This window comes from Piliocolobus tephrosceles, chromosome 11, assembly GCF_002776525.5.
Source record: "Piliocolobus tephrosceles isolate RC106 chromosome 11, ASM277652v3, whole genome shotgun sequence".
In the NCBI taxonomy this organism is placed as follows: Eukaryota; Metazoa; Chordata; class Mammalia; order Primates; family Cercopithecidae; genus Piliocolobus; species Piliocolobus tephrosceles.
The window spans coordinates 38,346,939-38,364,922 of NC_045444.1; the positions used below are offsets into that span (position 1 = coordinate 38,346,939).

The 17,984-nt window shown below is 34.6% G+C and overlaps 1 protein-coding gene across 13 annotated transcripts in view; it reads right to left on the reverse strand.

Moving 5' to 3' along the window:
- Positions 1–17,984, reverse strand: part of PRPF40A (pre-mRNA processing factor 40 homolog A) — a 68,140-nt gene that overhangs the window by 11,164 nt on the left and 38,992 nt on the right. For 5 of the 13 annotated variants that reach the window (XM_023217429.2, XM_023217428.3, XM_026453989.2 and 2 more), the window contains 14 exons: positions 17,781–17,901; positions 15,880–15,904; positions 14,832–15,206; positions 12,005–12,113; positions 11,397–11,461; positions 10,888–11,052; positions 9,722–9,830; positions 8,695–8,845; positions 7,612–7,745; positions 1,597–1,711; positions 1,336–1,427; positions 1,121–1,237; positions 490–627; positions 54–149 (listed from right to left, as the gene is read on the reverse strand). In XM_023217429.2, the coding sequence (XP_023073197.1) occupies positions 54–149; positions 490–627; positions 1,121–1,237; positions 1,336–1,427; positions 1,597–1,711; positions 7,612–7,745; positions 8,695–8,845; positions 9,722–9,830; positions 10,888–11,052; positions 11,397–11,461; positions 12,005–12,113; positions 14,832–15,206; positions 15,880–15,904; positions 17,781–17,901 (1,812 nt within the window). Of the gene's footprint in view, positions 1–53; positions 150–489; positions 628–1,120; positions 1,238–1,335; positions 1,440–1,596; positions 1,712–7,611; positions 7,746–8,694; positions 8,846–9,721; positions 9,831–10,887; positions 11,053–11,396; positions 11,462–12,004; positions 12,114–14,831; positions 15,207–15,879; positions 15,905–17,485; positions 17,540–17,780; positions 17,902–17,984 lie in introns of all 13 variants that reach the window. The other 8 variants (XM_023217426.3, XM_023217425.3, XM_026454000.2 and 5 more) reach the window with 3 other exon arrangements.

Here is a 17,984-nt window from a genome sequence, read left to right on the forward strand (position 1 = left end):
CTTCAATTTGTTTATATTTTTATATATTTTATATATGAGAATTCTAAAATTACCTCAAGCACATGCATAAAATCTTTAAATATTCGTTTTCTTTCAGATTCTAGAGTTATGTCCTCAAATGCTGGCTCTTTTACAAATCTCTCACGGATCTGAAAAATTCAGATATAAAATAAATATGTGAATACCAAGAAAGTACACCAATACATCTAAAATAAATCACAACAGCAAGTAAAAACTGTGATGAACCAGTCCCTTTAAAGTCCATTATTTCCTCCCTTCAAAAGTCCAAACCATTCTTTACAAATATTCCTAAACACAGACTCACAGCTGATTTAATGCTTTTATTATATTCTAAATATATTTAGTATATTCTACAAATAAATTTAGCTTATTTTTGTGGCTATAAAATGAAAAATAAAAATATTTTAAATTTCTTTCTCAATTGTAAAGAAAATAATTCCATTAGAAAAAATTAACAAGTATACATACATCTTCCCAGACAGCATCCAATTCTATCGGGGGAGCAGCTTGTTTTAACATACTCTTAAAAGCAGACTCTTTTCGTTTCATCTTCCGAGCCTCTTCTTTTTCTCTTTCGCGTTCACGGGCTTCTGCCTTTTCTAGTAACTATTAGAAAATCATACTTAATCAGTTATTAGTATCATAACTATTAGCTGAAATAATTTATTGTTAATTTAGGAATCACACATTGCTTAAAATAAGCTTGTCCCACATGTGGCCCAGGACGGCTTTGAATGTGGCCCAGCACAAATTTGTAAACTTTCTTAAAACATTATAAGCTTTTTGCAAATGTTTTGTTTTTTGTTTTTAGCTCATCAGCTGTTGTCAGTGTCGGTGTATTTCATGTGTGGCCCAAGGCTTGGTTTATAACGGCCATATTATGTATAATAATAACAGTTAATTTGAGCAAAGGAAGTTTAATGTCAATCCATCATCTAAATAAAATTTTTTCTTTTACCTTACCTGAAAGACTGGCTACTACTCTGTAAAATTCTATTCATATTCCGTTTCCCATATGCTGCAACTTAGCTGCTTTTATCTGAATAAATTAAAAACTATACTATTAAACTAGTTATTTATAAGAGAAAAAATAACTTACACTATTGAAAGCCAATTTGATATTTCCAGCGTCTAATGTAGTTGATCTTTTAGTTGAACTGATTATCGCCACAAAATCTTCAAAAGTGGTATTTACTTCAACTACAAACCCTTTATCCTAAAAAAAAGAAATCTTAGTATCAATAATGCATAAATCAAAGGAATACAGTACTTTTAAGATACACTATAGGTTAAAAGGTAAGAATAGTTATTTACCTTTAGAATGTCTTTTATTATCTTCTTCTCATCATGATAACGTGCTTTAAGATCCTCAACATAAAACTTGAAAAGATCAAGTGCAGTTGATCCTAATGAAAAAACTAAAGAAGTCAAAAGCTAGCTCTAACCAAAGAGCTGCAATTACTTTTTTGTTTAAAAAACAAAAATAAAGCACCCTTCCCCCAACATAATCACCGTTGCATTTGGCCCATTTCAACTACTACTATAAGGGTAAATTAGGAAAGAAAATAATCTTACCAGGCTGACCAAGCATATTAGTGAATCTAATATCAGAACTAATAGTTGGATACAATTCCATCCAAGATGACATAGAATGCAGTTGTCCATGTTCATGTAATTCATCTAAAAATATCTAGGGAGAAAAATTATATTTGAAAAGTCATCTAAGTACATGAGAAATAAGAGTCTAACATGAAAACACACAAAAACTTTGACATAGTTAAAACTCTTCTACCAATGTTATCCCAAACCTGTCTGGGTATAAAGAATATTTCCTATTTGGGCAAAGTAACAACTGCCTTTAGGCAGAAAAATATTTTGTCCTTTAGAGAAAATAACTTTTACAACACCACATTATCTTTCTAAGGTTCTATTTCCTACCCTTTCAGATAGAACCTAATTTTTAGCTTTTAAAAAAAGGTAGAAGTTAACTTAAAATATTGGGTATCTACCTCAAATGATGAGGCTAAAGAATGTATACGCATGTTTCCTTAAATGTATATTCTGTCTTTAAAAATAGTGCCTAATGTGTTCTAGGTATTTTTATTTATTTTTTAAAAAACAAGGGGCCTTAAGCGAAGGATGTATAATTTTCCCAAAGTAGTTTGGAGACCTAGGATTCAAACCCATATCCAGTTTCAATTTCCACACTTTCTGCTTCCAGCCCAATCCTTAGGGAGTTTAATCCTGTACATCAGGGAATCCCAACTCCCGGCCACAGAACCGGAACCGAGCCACACAGCAGGGAGTGAGTGGTGGAACAAGCATTACTGCCCAAGCTCTGCCTCCTGTCAGATCAATGGGGGCATCAGATTCTCATAGGACTGCGAACCATATTGTGAACTGAGCATGCCAGCAATCTAGGTTGTGTGGTCCTCATGATAATCTAATGCCTGATGATACCAACCCCCTACCCCACCCCAACAGAAAAAACTGTCTTCCACTGCTATACACAAATGTGACTAAAAGAAACTGTAACCCTATATTCTGTTGCCACAATTCCTATACCTGCACTGTTCAGTAAGGTAGCCACTGACCTAACATAGCTTCTGGGTACATGAAGTGTAGCTAGTCTGAGTTGTGATGTGCTGTTAAGTATAAAACATACAAGATCTTGAAGATTTAGTACCACAAATGTGGGCGGCAAGCCACCCAGGTGCCGAGGCCAGAGACTGAGGGCACGAGCTGTTCCAGTATAATAAAATATATAAAATAAGAATAGTTATACTAGATATAGATCACAGATATGATTATATATGAATATCATTATTCATTAGTTTGTAGCAATTACTCTTTATTTCAATATCATAATAATCCTCACTCTACAATCATAACCTAGGAAAAACCAGGCCATACAGTGATAGGAGCTGAGGTGACACAGTGAGAAGTGACCAGAAGAGTGCGAACCTTCTGTTATGCCCAGGCAGGGCCACCAGAGGGCTCCTTGGTCTAGCGGCAACGCCAGCGTCTGGGAAGACGCCCGTTGCCAAGCGGACCTTGGTCTAGCGGTGGCGTCAGTGTCAAGGAAAAACAGCCGCTACTTAGCAGACCGGGAAAGGGAGTCTCTCTTTCCCCGGGGGAGTTTAGAGAAAACTCCACCTCTTGTGGAAGGCCTGACATCGGTCAGGACCCCCTGCAGTTATATCCGGAGGCCTAACCGTCTCCCTGTGATGCTGTGCTTCAGTGGTCACACTCCTAGTCTGCCTTCATGTTCCATCCTGTACACCTGGCTCTGCCTTCTTGATAGCAGTAGCAAATTAGTGAAAGTACTAAAAGTCTCTGATACGCAGAAATAATGGCATAAGCTGTCTCTCCTTTCTTTCTCTCTGCCTCGGCTGCCAGGCAGGGAAGGGTCCCCTGTCCAGTGGACACGTGACCCACGTGACCTTAACTATCATTGGAGATGGATCACACTCCTTACCCTGCCCCTTTGTCTTGTATCCAATAAATATCAGTGCAGCCTGGCATTTGGGGCCACTACCGGGCTCCGTGTCTTGGTGGTGGTGGTGGTCCCCTGGGCTCAGCTGCGTTTTATCTTTGTCTTGTGTCTTTATTTCTACAATCTCTTGTCTCCACACATGGGGAGAAAAACCCACCGACCCTGTGAGGCTGGACCCTACACACAAATATTAGCAATTTTTAAAAATACTGATTATGTGTTAAAATAATATTTGGTTATACTGGGTTAAATTACTAAAATAAATAATAAATTAAAATCGCATTTGTAGCATTCACATTTTTATTGGATAGAGCTGTCCTAAAGTAACATCAGGCACTTACAACTCCACTCACTCCTCTTCAGACGAGACTAAATATGTCCACACTCCCTTGCAACTCTGAAATTCTTTTCTCAAACCCTGCCAGTATCTACCCTTTTGTCAACTACCCTTACCCTTCAACATAAATGGAATTTTGTCTTAACCACCCTTGTTGTGCTCACCAGATTCCTCACGTGCTCCCTCTTTTGGGTCTCTAAAATAGTTTGGAAACCATCTTCAGTGATGCTCTAGTATCTTAGAACTTACCTCACTCTATCATACCTGTTTTGCTAGTGTTTCTTACACTTCCAGACTGGTGAGATCCGTCTGGTAAAGTTAAAGAACTGTGACACTGAAATTATTTCAATAGTGGATCCCTAACCTGAAAGAATCACCTGAGGACTATTTTTTAAAAGCAATATTAATATTCAGATATTTGGAATATTCAATGACTGATGTGAAATCAGGTTTGAAAACCACTCTGACAAAACTGTATGATTCTTATTCTCTTCTATTTACTTGCCCCATTTTAGGGGTGAAAAAGCCTTGTCTTTTACATTATGGAAAGCAAGTTGCTTCAAAGATGGCTGGGCTTGATGTTTCTTCTTCCCTTGGCACTAATGACATCTTGGATGACGTAATTCTTTTTTCTTTCTTTCTCTTGGTTGAGGGTGGGGTATGTTTGAGTCCTGTACACATTGCAGGATGTTTAGCAGCACCTCTTGCCTCTACACACTAGATGCCAGTACCATGTTCCCCACAAATAGTGACAATCACAAAATCTTTCCTGGTTGAGCACCACTGTCTTAGATCCTAATCGGTATTAATTTTTCTCCATCTTCATCCTTCTTTTTGTTCCTTTATAAACTGCTCTCAGTGTAACTGTATTCATATATATATGCTTGAATTCCAAACCTTAAGAGATTTTGTTTAGTAAGAGTCACCCTTATTTTTCAATTCTTCCTTCATTCTCTCCCTCTTAACTGGTTTTCTCTTACCCAAGAAAAGCCTTTCTCTTAACCCCAAGCTTATTTCAATTTCACCTTACTGAATATCTGAAAGGTATAACTATACCTCTAGGTACCTTTCGACTATTTGGCAGACCTTTAACTTTCCCTACCACGCCAATGGTCACTAAACACCTTAAATGCCACTCTTAACAGTATTCTTTCAGTCCTCATTCCATACAAATTTCTTAACATGTTACTTTAGACAGATTCCTTTACCTCAGGGGTTTCTCAAAGACTCATCTGAAGGACTGTTTAAAAAAATCATATTGTTAGGTCCCATTTCCAGAATCTGATTCTGTAAGTCTGACGTGGGGTTTCAGAATATGCCTTTTCATAATTTCCCAGGTTTCAGAATATGCATTTTCATAACTTCCCAGGTGATACTGATTCTGTGCATCTGGGGATCATGCTTTATCTTAAAACTCCAAACTCTTGGCTTCTGAGACACTATACATTCCTCTGGTTCTCCTTGAAAGCCTCAGATCAATCCTTTCCAGACGACATTGACTTCAAATACCAGTTTTAAGACATAAGAAAAACAAAGTCATAGTTTCCTTGTCATAGATGTGATGAATTTTCTGATTAGCAAACGAACACTGAATAAAAAGATAGTCATCATCATAACCATAATTACTAAGATGCTCTCCATTAATTATATTTTATTGTCTAATGTCAATCTTCTCTTTTAATTCATTTCACTAAAGTCTTAAATCTTTTGAAGTAGCAGAACAGGAAAATTACCACGCTGAATATCTGAAAGAATATTAATACAACATACTTAACACCAATTTTATTAGTAGTAATCAGAAACTATGCCAGACACATAGCAATCTGATTCAAAGCCACATTTAGACTTATTTGCGGAACCGTGTAGCCTTCACATCAAAATTTCGCCTCATAGTCTCCACCTTCAGTATTGTTTACGTTATAGTTTCATATTTTCTATGACCCAGATTTTCATCTTATTTTCACTGTATTATTATTTTTTCACATATGTCTCCTTATTTTAAACCACTGCAAAACCTTCATCAGAGACATTAAAGCTTAGGTTGTAGAAGACTGTATAATAGCCCTCCTAAAAATTTGTCCTCCCCTTCTTCCTGGGCACATGGCTGCTTAGTTAAAAGCTAAGTTTTCTAGCCTCCTTTGTGTAGCTAGTTGTGGTCATGTGACTAAATTCTCAGCAACTGAACCCAAATGAAGGAGGTGAGCCGAACTTCTAAATCATTAGCTTTAAAAAGAACTGTTCTTTCAACTTTTTCCAAGTTAAAATGTGAAATGGGGGCAGCATACCCCTAACTCTGCAGAGAAGGTTAACCCGCTAGGGCACTGCTTCTCAAAGTATGGTCCAACAGTATCGATACCACCTGGAAATTTAGAAATGTAAATTTTCAGACTCCAACCCAGACTTACTAACTCAAATTCTTCAGATAAGGCCAAACAATTTGTGTTTTAAACCATTGTACAATATGATAGTCTAGGAAGTCACTAAGATAAAGGAACCCATCAACAGTAGTAAATGTTAAGTTTTCATTGAATAAGGACTGAAATCATTCTACTGGCTGTGGCATTTAAGATGGTTAGTAACCTCTGGCATAGTGGGAATCATTTTTTTTTTTTTTTGAGACAGGATGTCGCTCTTTCGCACAGTCTAGAGTGCAGTGGCGCCATCACAGCTCACTGCAGTCTTGACCTCCTGGGCTCAGGTTCTCCCATCTCAGCCTCCTGAGTAGCTGGGGCCACAGGTGTGCACCACCACACCCGGCTAATTATTATTATTATTTTTTGTACTTTTAGTAGGGAGCGGGTTTCATCATGTTGCCCAGGCTGGTCTTGAACTTCTGGACTCAAGCAATTGCCAGCCTCAGCCTCCCAAAGTGCTGGGATTATGGGCATGAGCCACTGTGCCCAGCCAGAAGAAATTTTTAAAAAGTCCTCCACGTCATTCTGATACACACTGAATCTTGAGAACCTCTGCCTTAGGGGATGGCAGTATGTCCTGCCCTAGACCAAAAAGATTATTATTTCAAGAAAAGAACTTAAAATTTAAGCCATTGTAACCTAGCATTCATCCTAATACAATGGTTAATGGAAGAGACCCTGTAATCAAAATTGCATGGATTCAAATTCTGGCTTCACTATTCAGCAACTGTTGAACTTGGGCAAGTCACTTCACCTCTTCATTTCCTTAGTTATATAAACTTATGTAACAAAAACAGTAGGTACCCTTATAAGATAAGACTGTCATAAAAATTGAGATTGTAAACATAAATTGTATTGACAGTAAGCAATCAAACAACATTAGCTATTACAATTATTACTGAAATGGGTAAGATATGAAATGCAAAATATTCATTGCTCCATGATATTTTCTATCACTGAAAATAAAAATGATACTTGAAGATGAAAATAAACTACTAGCTGAAAAACATGCAATCCCAGGTCCTTTTTTTAGTGTTTAAGAATTTATGGCCCATCCCCAAACTATACCCTAGCAGTCCCTTTGTCCTTTAGAAACTAAGTATCATCCACTACTGACTCACCACACATATCTTGTTTCCAGTCATCTCTCCTGTTGTTTTCCCCAACCGAAACCTCATTTATCAATGTTCATCTGTAGAACTTAAAGAGTTAAATGTGTATGAGTCCTCACAAAGCCTAAATCTATGATCTGGGAACAGTTGTCTCAAAATTCTTTGTATTACTGTTCAAGTTCTATAAGTATAATATAAAAGTAAGTTAGAAAAGAGAGCTTTTTCTTTTACCTGGAAAGATTCCCTATTTTTTCGCTGTCGTCTCCTTTCTCTTAGCAAACTCTTCTGTTTTTCTTCTTCTTCCTCCTTTTCTAAAGCCCGAATGTGTTCTTCAAAGCAAATTAATGCATCTTCTTTGTCCATATCTAAAGTATTTGCCAGTTAAAATTTAAAGTGTCAAATGTCAACAAGTAAAGTAGTTTATTTGCATTAGATCCCCCAAAATTTCAAAATCACCTGTCAAAAATACTTGTAGCTAGGCTAGGGTGAGGTGGCTCATGCTTGTAATCTCAACACTTTGGAAGGCTGAGGTGGGAGTATTGCTTGAGCCCAGGAGTTCAAGACTAGCCTGGGCAACACAGCAAGACCCCGTCTCTAAACAAACAAACAAACTTGTATTTAAACTCAATATGATTTGTAATCATCTGCATAGGAAAGTTTTAAGGAAAATTTCACAAAGAACTCAATAAAAGGCACTCTGAAACATGTCATAGGATAAAACAAAGGACGTGCAAATGGCAAAACTAATGAAAATAAAAAGTGTTATGATAAAATCTGTTTGCAATATCATAATTATTCCAGGAGCTTAGTATAGAACTGTGTACCCTATTAAAAAAATCTACTGAAGCATGACTTTTAGAGGGGTAGCTGAGAAAGCTATAATTTAAAAAGCAATTGGTTAACTCAGAAAGAATACTTAGGGAAGCCTAATGTAACACAATTCTAATACATTTTCTTCTTTTTACAAACCTGTAATGTTATTACTTCAAGAAAACAACATGAGTAAAATGCAGTAATTCATTTAGTTCTTACCAAGTTACATACAAATGGCTAAGCATGATTTCAAATTTGACCTATAATTTAAATATTTCAAGGATTACCTGATAAGGCTACTTTAAATTTGAAAAACCTTTTTGTCATGAATCACAAACTCAATCAGAAAGAAATATCCTATTTGGAAATAAATAAAACACTTTTTCACAAATGAACCAACAACTGCATAAAATTCAGTTAGTTATCTCATAATAAGTGAAAATAATTCTTCGCTGCTGGAGGACACTATTTAAAACTATTTCTCTTAGCCATTATTCTTACTTTGTAACTCCTCATCTTCTGCAAAAGTTGGATTATCCATCAGATACTGCTGGGCTTCAGACCAAGTGGTAGAGTATGTTACATTAGCCATGTTGTCAAGTATGTTTTTTAAGGCTTCCCAATTTCTCTTTCGCAACTGCTTTGCTTGTTCCTATAGCAAAAGTATGAATATATATGTTTCAAAGTTCCAAGAAATTAAGATACTTAAATTGCAATTAGTGAAAGCTTTATATTCTAATGGATGACCAAATTTCAAAGGTTAAATGAAATTTCAAGTAAATTTCATTTACTTTAAATGGCCACACTGCTGACTTTGCTTGCTCTTGCCTAAGCACCTGGCTTTAGTACTTAGCTTCACATTTTCCACCTCCTTCTAAAAACCAGAATCTGGAAACCATGTTCTTGGCTTTTCCTCCATACTACATAAACCTTTCTACTACTAAGCATTACAGACAAAAACTAAGGTTACCATGGACAAGTCACATTGCAGGTAAATGCTAAAGTCTTCAATGACTTTCAGCTATGTTTAAATTTGATAATACTTGCATCTATATGTGTTCCTTGAAAACCAGAAAGCATAAAATATAATAGTGCGCAATGAAAAAGAGACAGGAGTGAAATAGGTATTTTAAAATGTTATGTTTTGTAGAAACAACTGCACATTGCTGTCATTCTTGTACCAATCATATGTTTGTTATAAGCAAAAAAACCCAGCATTTTTAAACCTAATGAGCAAAAAAGGTATCTTTTTCAAAGTTGAGTGTGTAAGATAGCCAATTAATGACAATACAAATAGCTAAATTACCCACTGAGTCTACATCAGTACTTAATACACTACATGAATGATAAAGAAGCTTATTATAGAAGTTATACATTCCATCTTTAAATTTTACTTCCAATAAATAAATCTGCTATACCACATAAACTGGATAAACTAAGCCACAAAAATGTACACATTTTAAAACCAATCCTCCTGAAAATGAGGAAACATCTTGTGTTATCTATAAATACCAGTAACTAAGAATACCTTTTCTTTTTTTGAAAGAAAGAACAAAACATCTTCGTAGATTTCAAGACGATCACGTTCTGATATTGCATTCCAAACTTCCATCTCTCCAAACATTTGCTCTGCTTTTCTATGTTAAAAAATTATAGTATACAATAAAAATTAATCTTAACCAATTTTTAAACTAAATTTAACACTACAAAATGAATACTTTCTATTCGAAGTTCATAAATATATTAAAGGCAAACTCCTGGATAATTATGAAAAAAAAAAAAAAAAAAAAAAAAAGCACATGCCTCCCTCTCTTGTTAGAGATAGAGGGGATAATTCACATTAGGCACTGCTTATAGTCTAGACTACCTCTATATCTAGTGGCAGCCACGCAGACTACCAAACTGCCGACAGACTTCTCTGGAATACTGAGGAAAACAAAGAAGTATATACAGAAAATAGGCTTAATAACATATCGAAAAACTTCACATTACCCACAATTTTACATAAGCAATCTAAAATGAAGAATGCTATATGAAACAATTATTCAAAATCCTATGCCTACATAATGAAAATAGCCTCTTTTTACTCCACAAAGATCAATAATGTCAATGTTTTTAAGTAAAAGGCAATCAAATCTGATTTTTCTTTTCTGTTTTTTTTTTTTTGGAGACAGGGTCTCGTTGTCACCCTGGAGTGCAGTGGTGCAATTATGGCTCACCGCAGCCTTGACATTCCCAGGCTCAAGTGATTTTTCCACATCAGCCTCCCAAGGAGCTGGGACTACAGGCACGTGCCACCATGCTTGGCTAATTTTTGTATTTTTCTTTTTTTTCCCTATAAACAAGGTTTTACCATGTTGCCAAGGCTGGTCTTGAACTCCTGGGCTCAAGCCATCTGCTTGCCTTGGCCTCACAAATAGTAGGGATTATAGGTGTGAGTCACCACGTCTGGCCTCCAACTTGATTACTGCATTCAGTCTTTCTCCCCTTCTTCCAGTCTCTAAAAAACTTAGTTAGTCTACAAGTTAAATTCTACATTTAACTACAGATTTATTTTGTACCTCATGAAGCTTCCACATTCATAATTATCTAGTTTTATTTAATGAGCTCTGGATCAGCTACTGCACATGGCAAAAAAGTATGACACAAACAATAATGTAGTAAATATAGGCCATGCAACATTCAACATCTTACTTGTATCTGGTTGTAGAAGTCATTTTCTCATGATTTTCAAGAAAACGCTGAAAGGATTCCTTAGCCTCTTTGTACTTTGATCTTGCTTCTTCTTTTTCTTCTTTTTCTGTCTGGACTTTATAGGCATTAAAGGCTTGCTTTTTTTCACTTAACTTTGCCAAAGCACTAATATAAAAATACCATTTAAGAGTAGACACAGGCAAAAGAATCAAATATTAGTGGTTTGAAAAAAATAACACTGTTTCCATATATAAATTTTAAAAATTTCAAAAATTTATTAAAGACAAGATTGAAGAAAGTAATTTCTACTTTTAAAATAATTATTATTTTATATGTAGCAGGGTACTCATATTGTTTGATTGAGTTTTTGGTTATTAGATATAAAACAACTCTATACTTGGTATGCTAAACAGACGTCAACAGAGTTAAACGTTTTCTCTTTCTACACAACTTCAAACGTGTTAGGCTTGCTATGCTCAAACTGAAAAGTAAAAAAGTTGAAGAATTACCTGTATCGTGGATCATTAATAATCATTTTCATAGCTTGCTCCCATGAAGCATTTGATGGTACCCGCTGAAAATCATTTAAATGAAAAATTAAAATTTCACACAAGAATAGTGTAAGTCACATAACAGGAACCAAGTATAATACTCACTGCAAACATCAAGCATTTCCATTTTCAGGAGTTTGAACAAGTTTTAAAAAATAGTTTTTTATTGAAGGCAAATCTGTGTAATACACCTACGAACTAAAATGAAAACTTTAACTGAAATTTAAATAGAGCATAAATGCTTTTTTCTTAGACTACTGATAAAAGATAATTATTATGAATTTAAAAAACCCTTACATTAAATATTGGGTAGAAATGTGCTTGTGTAATACCTTGTACACAACAGTTTTTGTGTTGAAAGTCAGTTCACAAGTGTTTTTCAAAAAAAAACAAGACACATTTAAAGTTGCTTTTCAGTTCAACAGTTCATGAGACTGGTATTATCAATACCATCAAGGTTGAAAGAGTAACGTCATTTATTGGGTAAATATTATGCATCACATAAAAATCTATAATACATACTTGATGGCAAAAAGTTAAACAATAAAAATCTGCAATATTAATACCTTTTCTTTCAATAATTCTTTAAAAGCTTGCTTTGCCTCCTCCTTTGTATTCCAAGTGTATGTTTTCTTTGCTGGTTGGCTCTCCTCCTCTTCCTTTTTGGGAGTAAAACTAGAGAGAAATTCAAATGTGGTATTTATGAATTAAATAAATTTTTGCTTCATTAAGAAAAATAATGCCTACATTGTTTATATGTTTGATGTTGAATAAAAATTTGACATTTAGGATAAAAGCTATATGAACTCTAAAAAAAACACTTATCTGAAGACAAAGAAATAAGGATAATAGTTTCCTAAAACTTCACTTATTAAATCAGTTTTTAAGACCCTGGACAAATGACAAAATAAATGTTTAACTGACTTAAAACACTAGCTCCTCTGGCCCACAGGTTAATAGTTTTAAATGGCTTATTAAACTCATTCAGTGGTTCCACATTAGTGCTGTAATAACTCTAAGGATTTGGGCAAGGGTGAAGATAAGTAAGATGTAAGGATCAATCTAAATCAGGACTGACAAACTACAACCCACTAGACAAATTCAGCCTATTAATTTTTGTAATTCTAGTTTTACTTGAAAATGCCCATGTTCATTTGTTTACAGATAGTTTATCGCTGACTGTGCTACCACAGCTGAATTGAGTCACTATATAAAGACTATATGACACAAATAACCCAAAAATATTTCCAATCTGATATTTCATGAAAAAGTGTGCTGAATACTGATGTCAAACAAAAATTACTACTACCCAGAATTACAAACTTGTTTAATAATTGGGGATCTTCCTGACAAGAAAAAATTGTATAAGCCTTACATTTCTTTCTACATAATAAGGGAATGCATGGGGTGGGGGTCAGGGGATGAAAAAAAAATACTTTAAGTAGAATGCTGAGGCAAAGATAGTAAATACTGACTGTATTAAATGATCTGTTTAATCACTGTAGTAAATACTGACAAAAAATGATCTGTTATAGTAATTAAAATCAAAAGCATATTATAATGACTCAGGCACTATATCAAAGAAATGCCGGAATGAAAAAAACCGGAAACAACTATTTAATGTTAAACTTATGGAAAACATTATTGATGAAAAGTTTCAGTATGATAAGATGCAAAATAAAATTATTCCAAAAAGCCTAAGTATCTACGGATAGGGGAGCACTTCCACTCATGCACAATCAAATGATAGTAACCCATCACTAGACATGATGGATACACATTTCTATCAATGTGGAAGATGTCTCTGATATATTAGATATATATTCATGTATCTTAAATATAGAGAAAATGTTAATTTCATTTTCATGCCTTCAAATATGCCATACGGATTTCTTTTAAAACGTTTTAAACATCAGAAAAAGTTATCAATCTATTTTGACTTTGGGAAACTAACATACGAACAACAAAAGAACACTTAAAATAGGGGGTGGATGGATGAAGGCAACACGCTTAAATATTAAGATGGATAATCATGTTTGGAGAATGAGCTTCTGGTTAATTATTTTTTTAAAAAAACATGAGGGCACCCTTAAAGTCAAGAAATTTAGCTTGACCTCACTTTCTAAAGCTCTATAAAGCACAGTCATATAAACTGTACTAGACTACAGCGTATGCAAGTACACACAAACTGTGAACTCTTGACAGATACAGCTTTATTAAAAAGTTGTATTACTTTAGTCTAAGAGTGAAATGAGAGTTTTCTTATATCTGGTGTTATCTTTTAAATGTTTCTCTACTTGATTTTCACTTAGAAAAATAATCACAATATTATTTGAACTTGTATTTCTTTATTATTATGGCTGAATGGCTTTTCATATACTTCCTAGACAACTTTCTTTCTCTGTAAATTGCCTTTTTTCCTTGGCCAGGTGGAGTGGCTCACACCTATAATCCCAGCATTTTGGGAGGCTGAAAAAGGCCAATGAGCTAGGCATGGTGCATGTGCCTGCAGTCCCAGCTACTCAGGAGGAGACTGAGGTGGGAGAATCGCTTGAGCCCAGGAGGTCGAGGATGCAGTGAGCCCTGATCACGCCACTGCACTCCAGCCTGGATGACAGAGGGAGACCCTGTGTCCAAAAAAAAAAAAAAAAAAAAAGACAGGGTGGCCTTGTTCTCTCACCCAGGCTGGAGTGCAGCGGTACAATCATAGCTCACTGCAGCCTTGAACTCCTAGGCTCAAGTGACCCTCCTGCCTCAGCCTCCCCAGTAGCTGAGGTTAAAAGTGCTGGCTGATTTTTAAATTTTTTGTAGAGACAGGGTCTTGCTATGTTGCCCAACTTGACATTAAACTCTTGGCCTCAAGTGATCCTCCTGCCTCATCCTCCCAAAGTGCTGGGATTACAGGTGTGAGCCACCATGCCTAGCCATAAACTGCTTTTTTCCCCCCATAATTCCTTTTCTACAAAGCTGTATTTTAAAGACTGATTTATAGGAGGCTGAAACCCAAAACACCAACAACCAAAGAAACAGTACACCCGTCTTAACTGAAAATATTGAGTCTGTTAATCATGAATTTTTGCACTGCTCGCTCACATGTAAAATATTGCATCAAGATACGATGTATCTTGCTTACTAAGGTTTTTGGCAATCTTTCAGATTTGTGCCCCAACTCCCCAGCCTTGGCTCTACTTGTTAAAATTTCAGTGAACTATTTTTCAAGTTTGCAGGCATAACCCTCCAAAATTCAGCCTGAAAACTGATCAACTGTCTTAATGGCTTGATATTATGATTCTCAAAAAAATTTATTTTAACAATTTATGGCCACTAAACTGGCAACTACTTTTATTAATGAAATCTGGTACTAATTTTCAGAAGACAAGTTACTAAACTTACTCAGCTACAGTTTCTTGCTTAGATGTTTCTTCTCCAGTATTACTGGATACTTCCACACTTTGATCCTGAATAGCAGGGGTACTAGTAAGTTGTGCTTGTTCCTCAGTTGAAATAGTTACTGTATTCTCATTATCTACAACGGTAGCAACAATGGAAGTAACTTCAGGCTCAGGAACAACTGGAACAGTTCCACTGACAGTATTAGAAGTAGAAGTGGAAGCATTAGCATTGGCAGCAGCTGCTGCTGCTGCTGCAGCTGCTGCAGCTGCAACAACAGCAGCTGCTGCTTCTGCAGCAGCCATGGTGCTCATTGTGGTCGGAATTTCTGTTGTAGGGACTGGGGCTGTTGATGTTGTGGTGCACTCTTCTTGCTTACTATACATTAAAAAAAGAGAATACTGGTCATTTCATTATTGTAATCAGAAACCTAATTAAAGTTAGCTTTAAAATTGTCATAAAATTAAATAGTAAGAAATAATTGAAGGAAAAAACAGCAAGAAATGCCAAACCTATTAAAAATGATTTTAAAACCACAGAATGTAACTGTACTACTTTATTCCATTAACATTCATGGTAATGTATTACAGGCACTCAAAACTTCAGTAGGCATTCACATTTATAAAATACCCAATCTATCAGATTGTATTACACCATGAAATATGACGCATATTAAAAAGTTCTCTAAGAACTTTGAATTTTCTCCAATTCACCCATTTAGAGGAAACCCTGTGTAAAGGAAGAGATACACAGATATATTTCGTCCATTCCCTCATCAACTGAAACTGAATTTTGGACTCCTCTGTAACACAGTCTTCTTAATTTGTAAGGCATACAGTACAAATTCTAATAATCACTGTATAGCAAAGCATCAAACTGAGTAAATATCCCCCTCCCTAATTTTTCCTCAACAAAATGCTACAAGGACATCAAAATATCAAGCCTAACATGTTAAATCATTATTTGTATTACAAAGAAAATTGAGCAAACACAAGGATATGATAGGAGAGACCAAATTCGTAAATAAAAATTGATGTCCAAAATTGCTTACCTGCTTTCTTCAGCTTTGATCATTGCTATTAAAGAGAGAAAAAAAGTCATCTACTAGTTTTAAAATATAATCACTGAAAACAAACTTTAAAAGAAGATTTAAACTTTAAAAGTATCATACAAAAGGATTTCATTTTCCATCCTAAAAAATAAAAAATCACTTTTACAGAATAAATTCTTGTTCTAAAAGTCTAGTATAGCAAATAAATAAAACATATTTAAATAAGAGTATTACTAGGAAAGCTTATTCCATGCTGCTGCTTTCCCAGAGGCTGCTGTAACAACTCTATGAAAGTATCTGCATAATTCTGGAAGAAAATAGTATTTTCTCCAGGGATGAGACTAGTTCAATTTATTTTTAAGATACTAAATTCAAAATGGGATCAAATTTATTATAAAATTCCAGCACATAAATATTAGCATTGACAAGTAGATAGATAGTTATGCACACCAACTATTTGTAGTAGGGTTATATCAGAAATGAGCTTGATACTTTATAAATGATCAACTGGGAATCTACCTATCTACATATTATTATTAGCCAATGCTAGTATAGGTAACTTAAACTGAGCTTTAAAGATCTGCACAATGTCAGTTTTCATTCCAGTACATTTTCCTGTGGATGTAACAAAAATATCTTCTATTTGACATTACGAAGGGAATGAGGTTCTCCACATTAAATAATAACACAAGCCTAACTCTTTACAAAAATATTTTTTAAACTTATCACCCTTTAAAGAAAAACATTTCTGAAAATCTGTTTAGGATGGCTGAAAAAAGTACTTAAAAATTTATCATTTCTAATATAAATTAACATTTTTCTAATACAGTGATGACCTAACTAATGAAGTGGCACAAGGAAAAGCTAAAGGGGCTTAATATGATAGAGTCTTTTAGGAAATTTTTATTCTCTTTTCCTGCCAGATGTCATTCCACATCACTATCTACTTTATTAGCCCCATTCTCCTACAATCTGCTGCTTCTAATTTTATATAATTTATGACACTAGATTCTATTAGAAGTGAGTATAAAAACTAGATTTTCAATCCCTACTGATTATCTCTATTTTAAGTTTTAGGTTTTACATTTAGTATTAAGTATTTCTAAATTTGTAAGGGTTATTCTGATTAGTTCCAATGTTGAAAAATTTTCCCTTTGTAAGTGAGGCATGATACTTGGTTTACCTTAATTCTTCCATAATGAACATATCAAGGCTATTTTGCAACACTATGCTAAACAAAACCAGCATTAAATATACAGTCTGACAATATACTAACAAAATATAAATGGATACAGATTCAAGGTACTCTACTATCTATTACCATAAAATGAGTTAAAACACAGGTTATATGTATGCACCAACACTCAGTAGGATTTGGAAATTTTGTATGTGAATTCCTTGTTCCACTGAATGATAAACGATTTTTTCTAAAAACCAAAGTACGACTTTAAAAGCTACAAGCTCATTTATAATATAACCCTTTAATGAAAAGAATTCTTAGAGATTTTTCACTGCAGATTTATCCAATCATGGTTAGTGAATATTAGTGACACACTCTAATAAAAATGTTAAGTATGACAGAAAATGAATTATCAAAGCAGCTCACCATGCAGGTTTGATTTTGTAATAAGACTTCCAGCAACAATGGTATTCTGGTATCCTAGTTTCAGTGGAATCAAATCAAATAAAAATCTATTTAAAATCTATAGAACTGAGATCTAAAGCAACAAGAAAATAAGAGCCCAAAAAACTGTTACGCCATTTTAAATGTTCTAGTCATTTAATTTGAAAAAAAAAAAAAGGCCTTTGTTTGAACAATCCTATTCTGGAGGAATTATTTCAAAGTGAATGGCATATACATGTAAAACACATACATTAAAAACTACTTTTCCCCATTTTACCTTCAAGATCCTCAAGTTCTTTAGGTTTGGCCCAGCGAGATTCTTTTGTTTGAGAATTATAATAGTAAGGCTTTCCAGAATCTGATTTGTATTCCTTCCAGGGGCATTTAGATAAGAGTTGCTAAAGAGGAAAAACTTCATTGTTAATCATAATATATTTAACATCACTCATCAATTGCATGGCTGTTTTCACTAGAAATTACC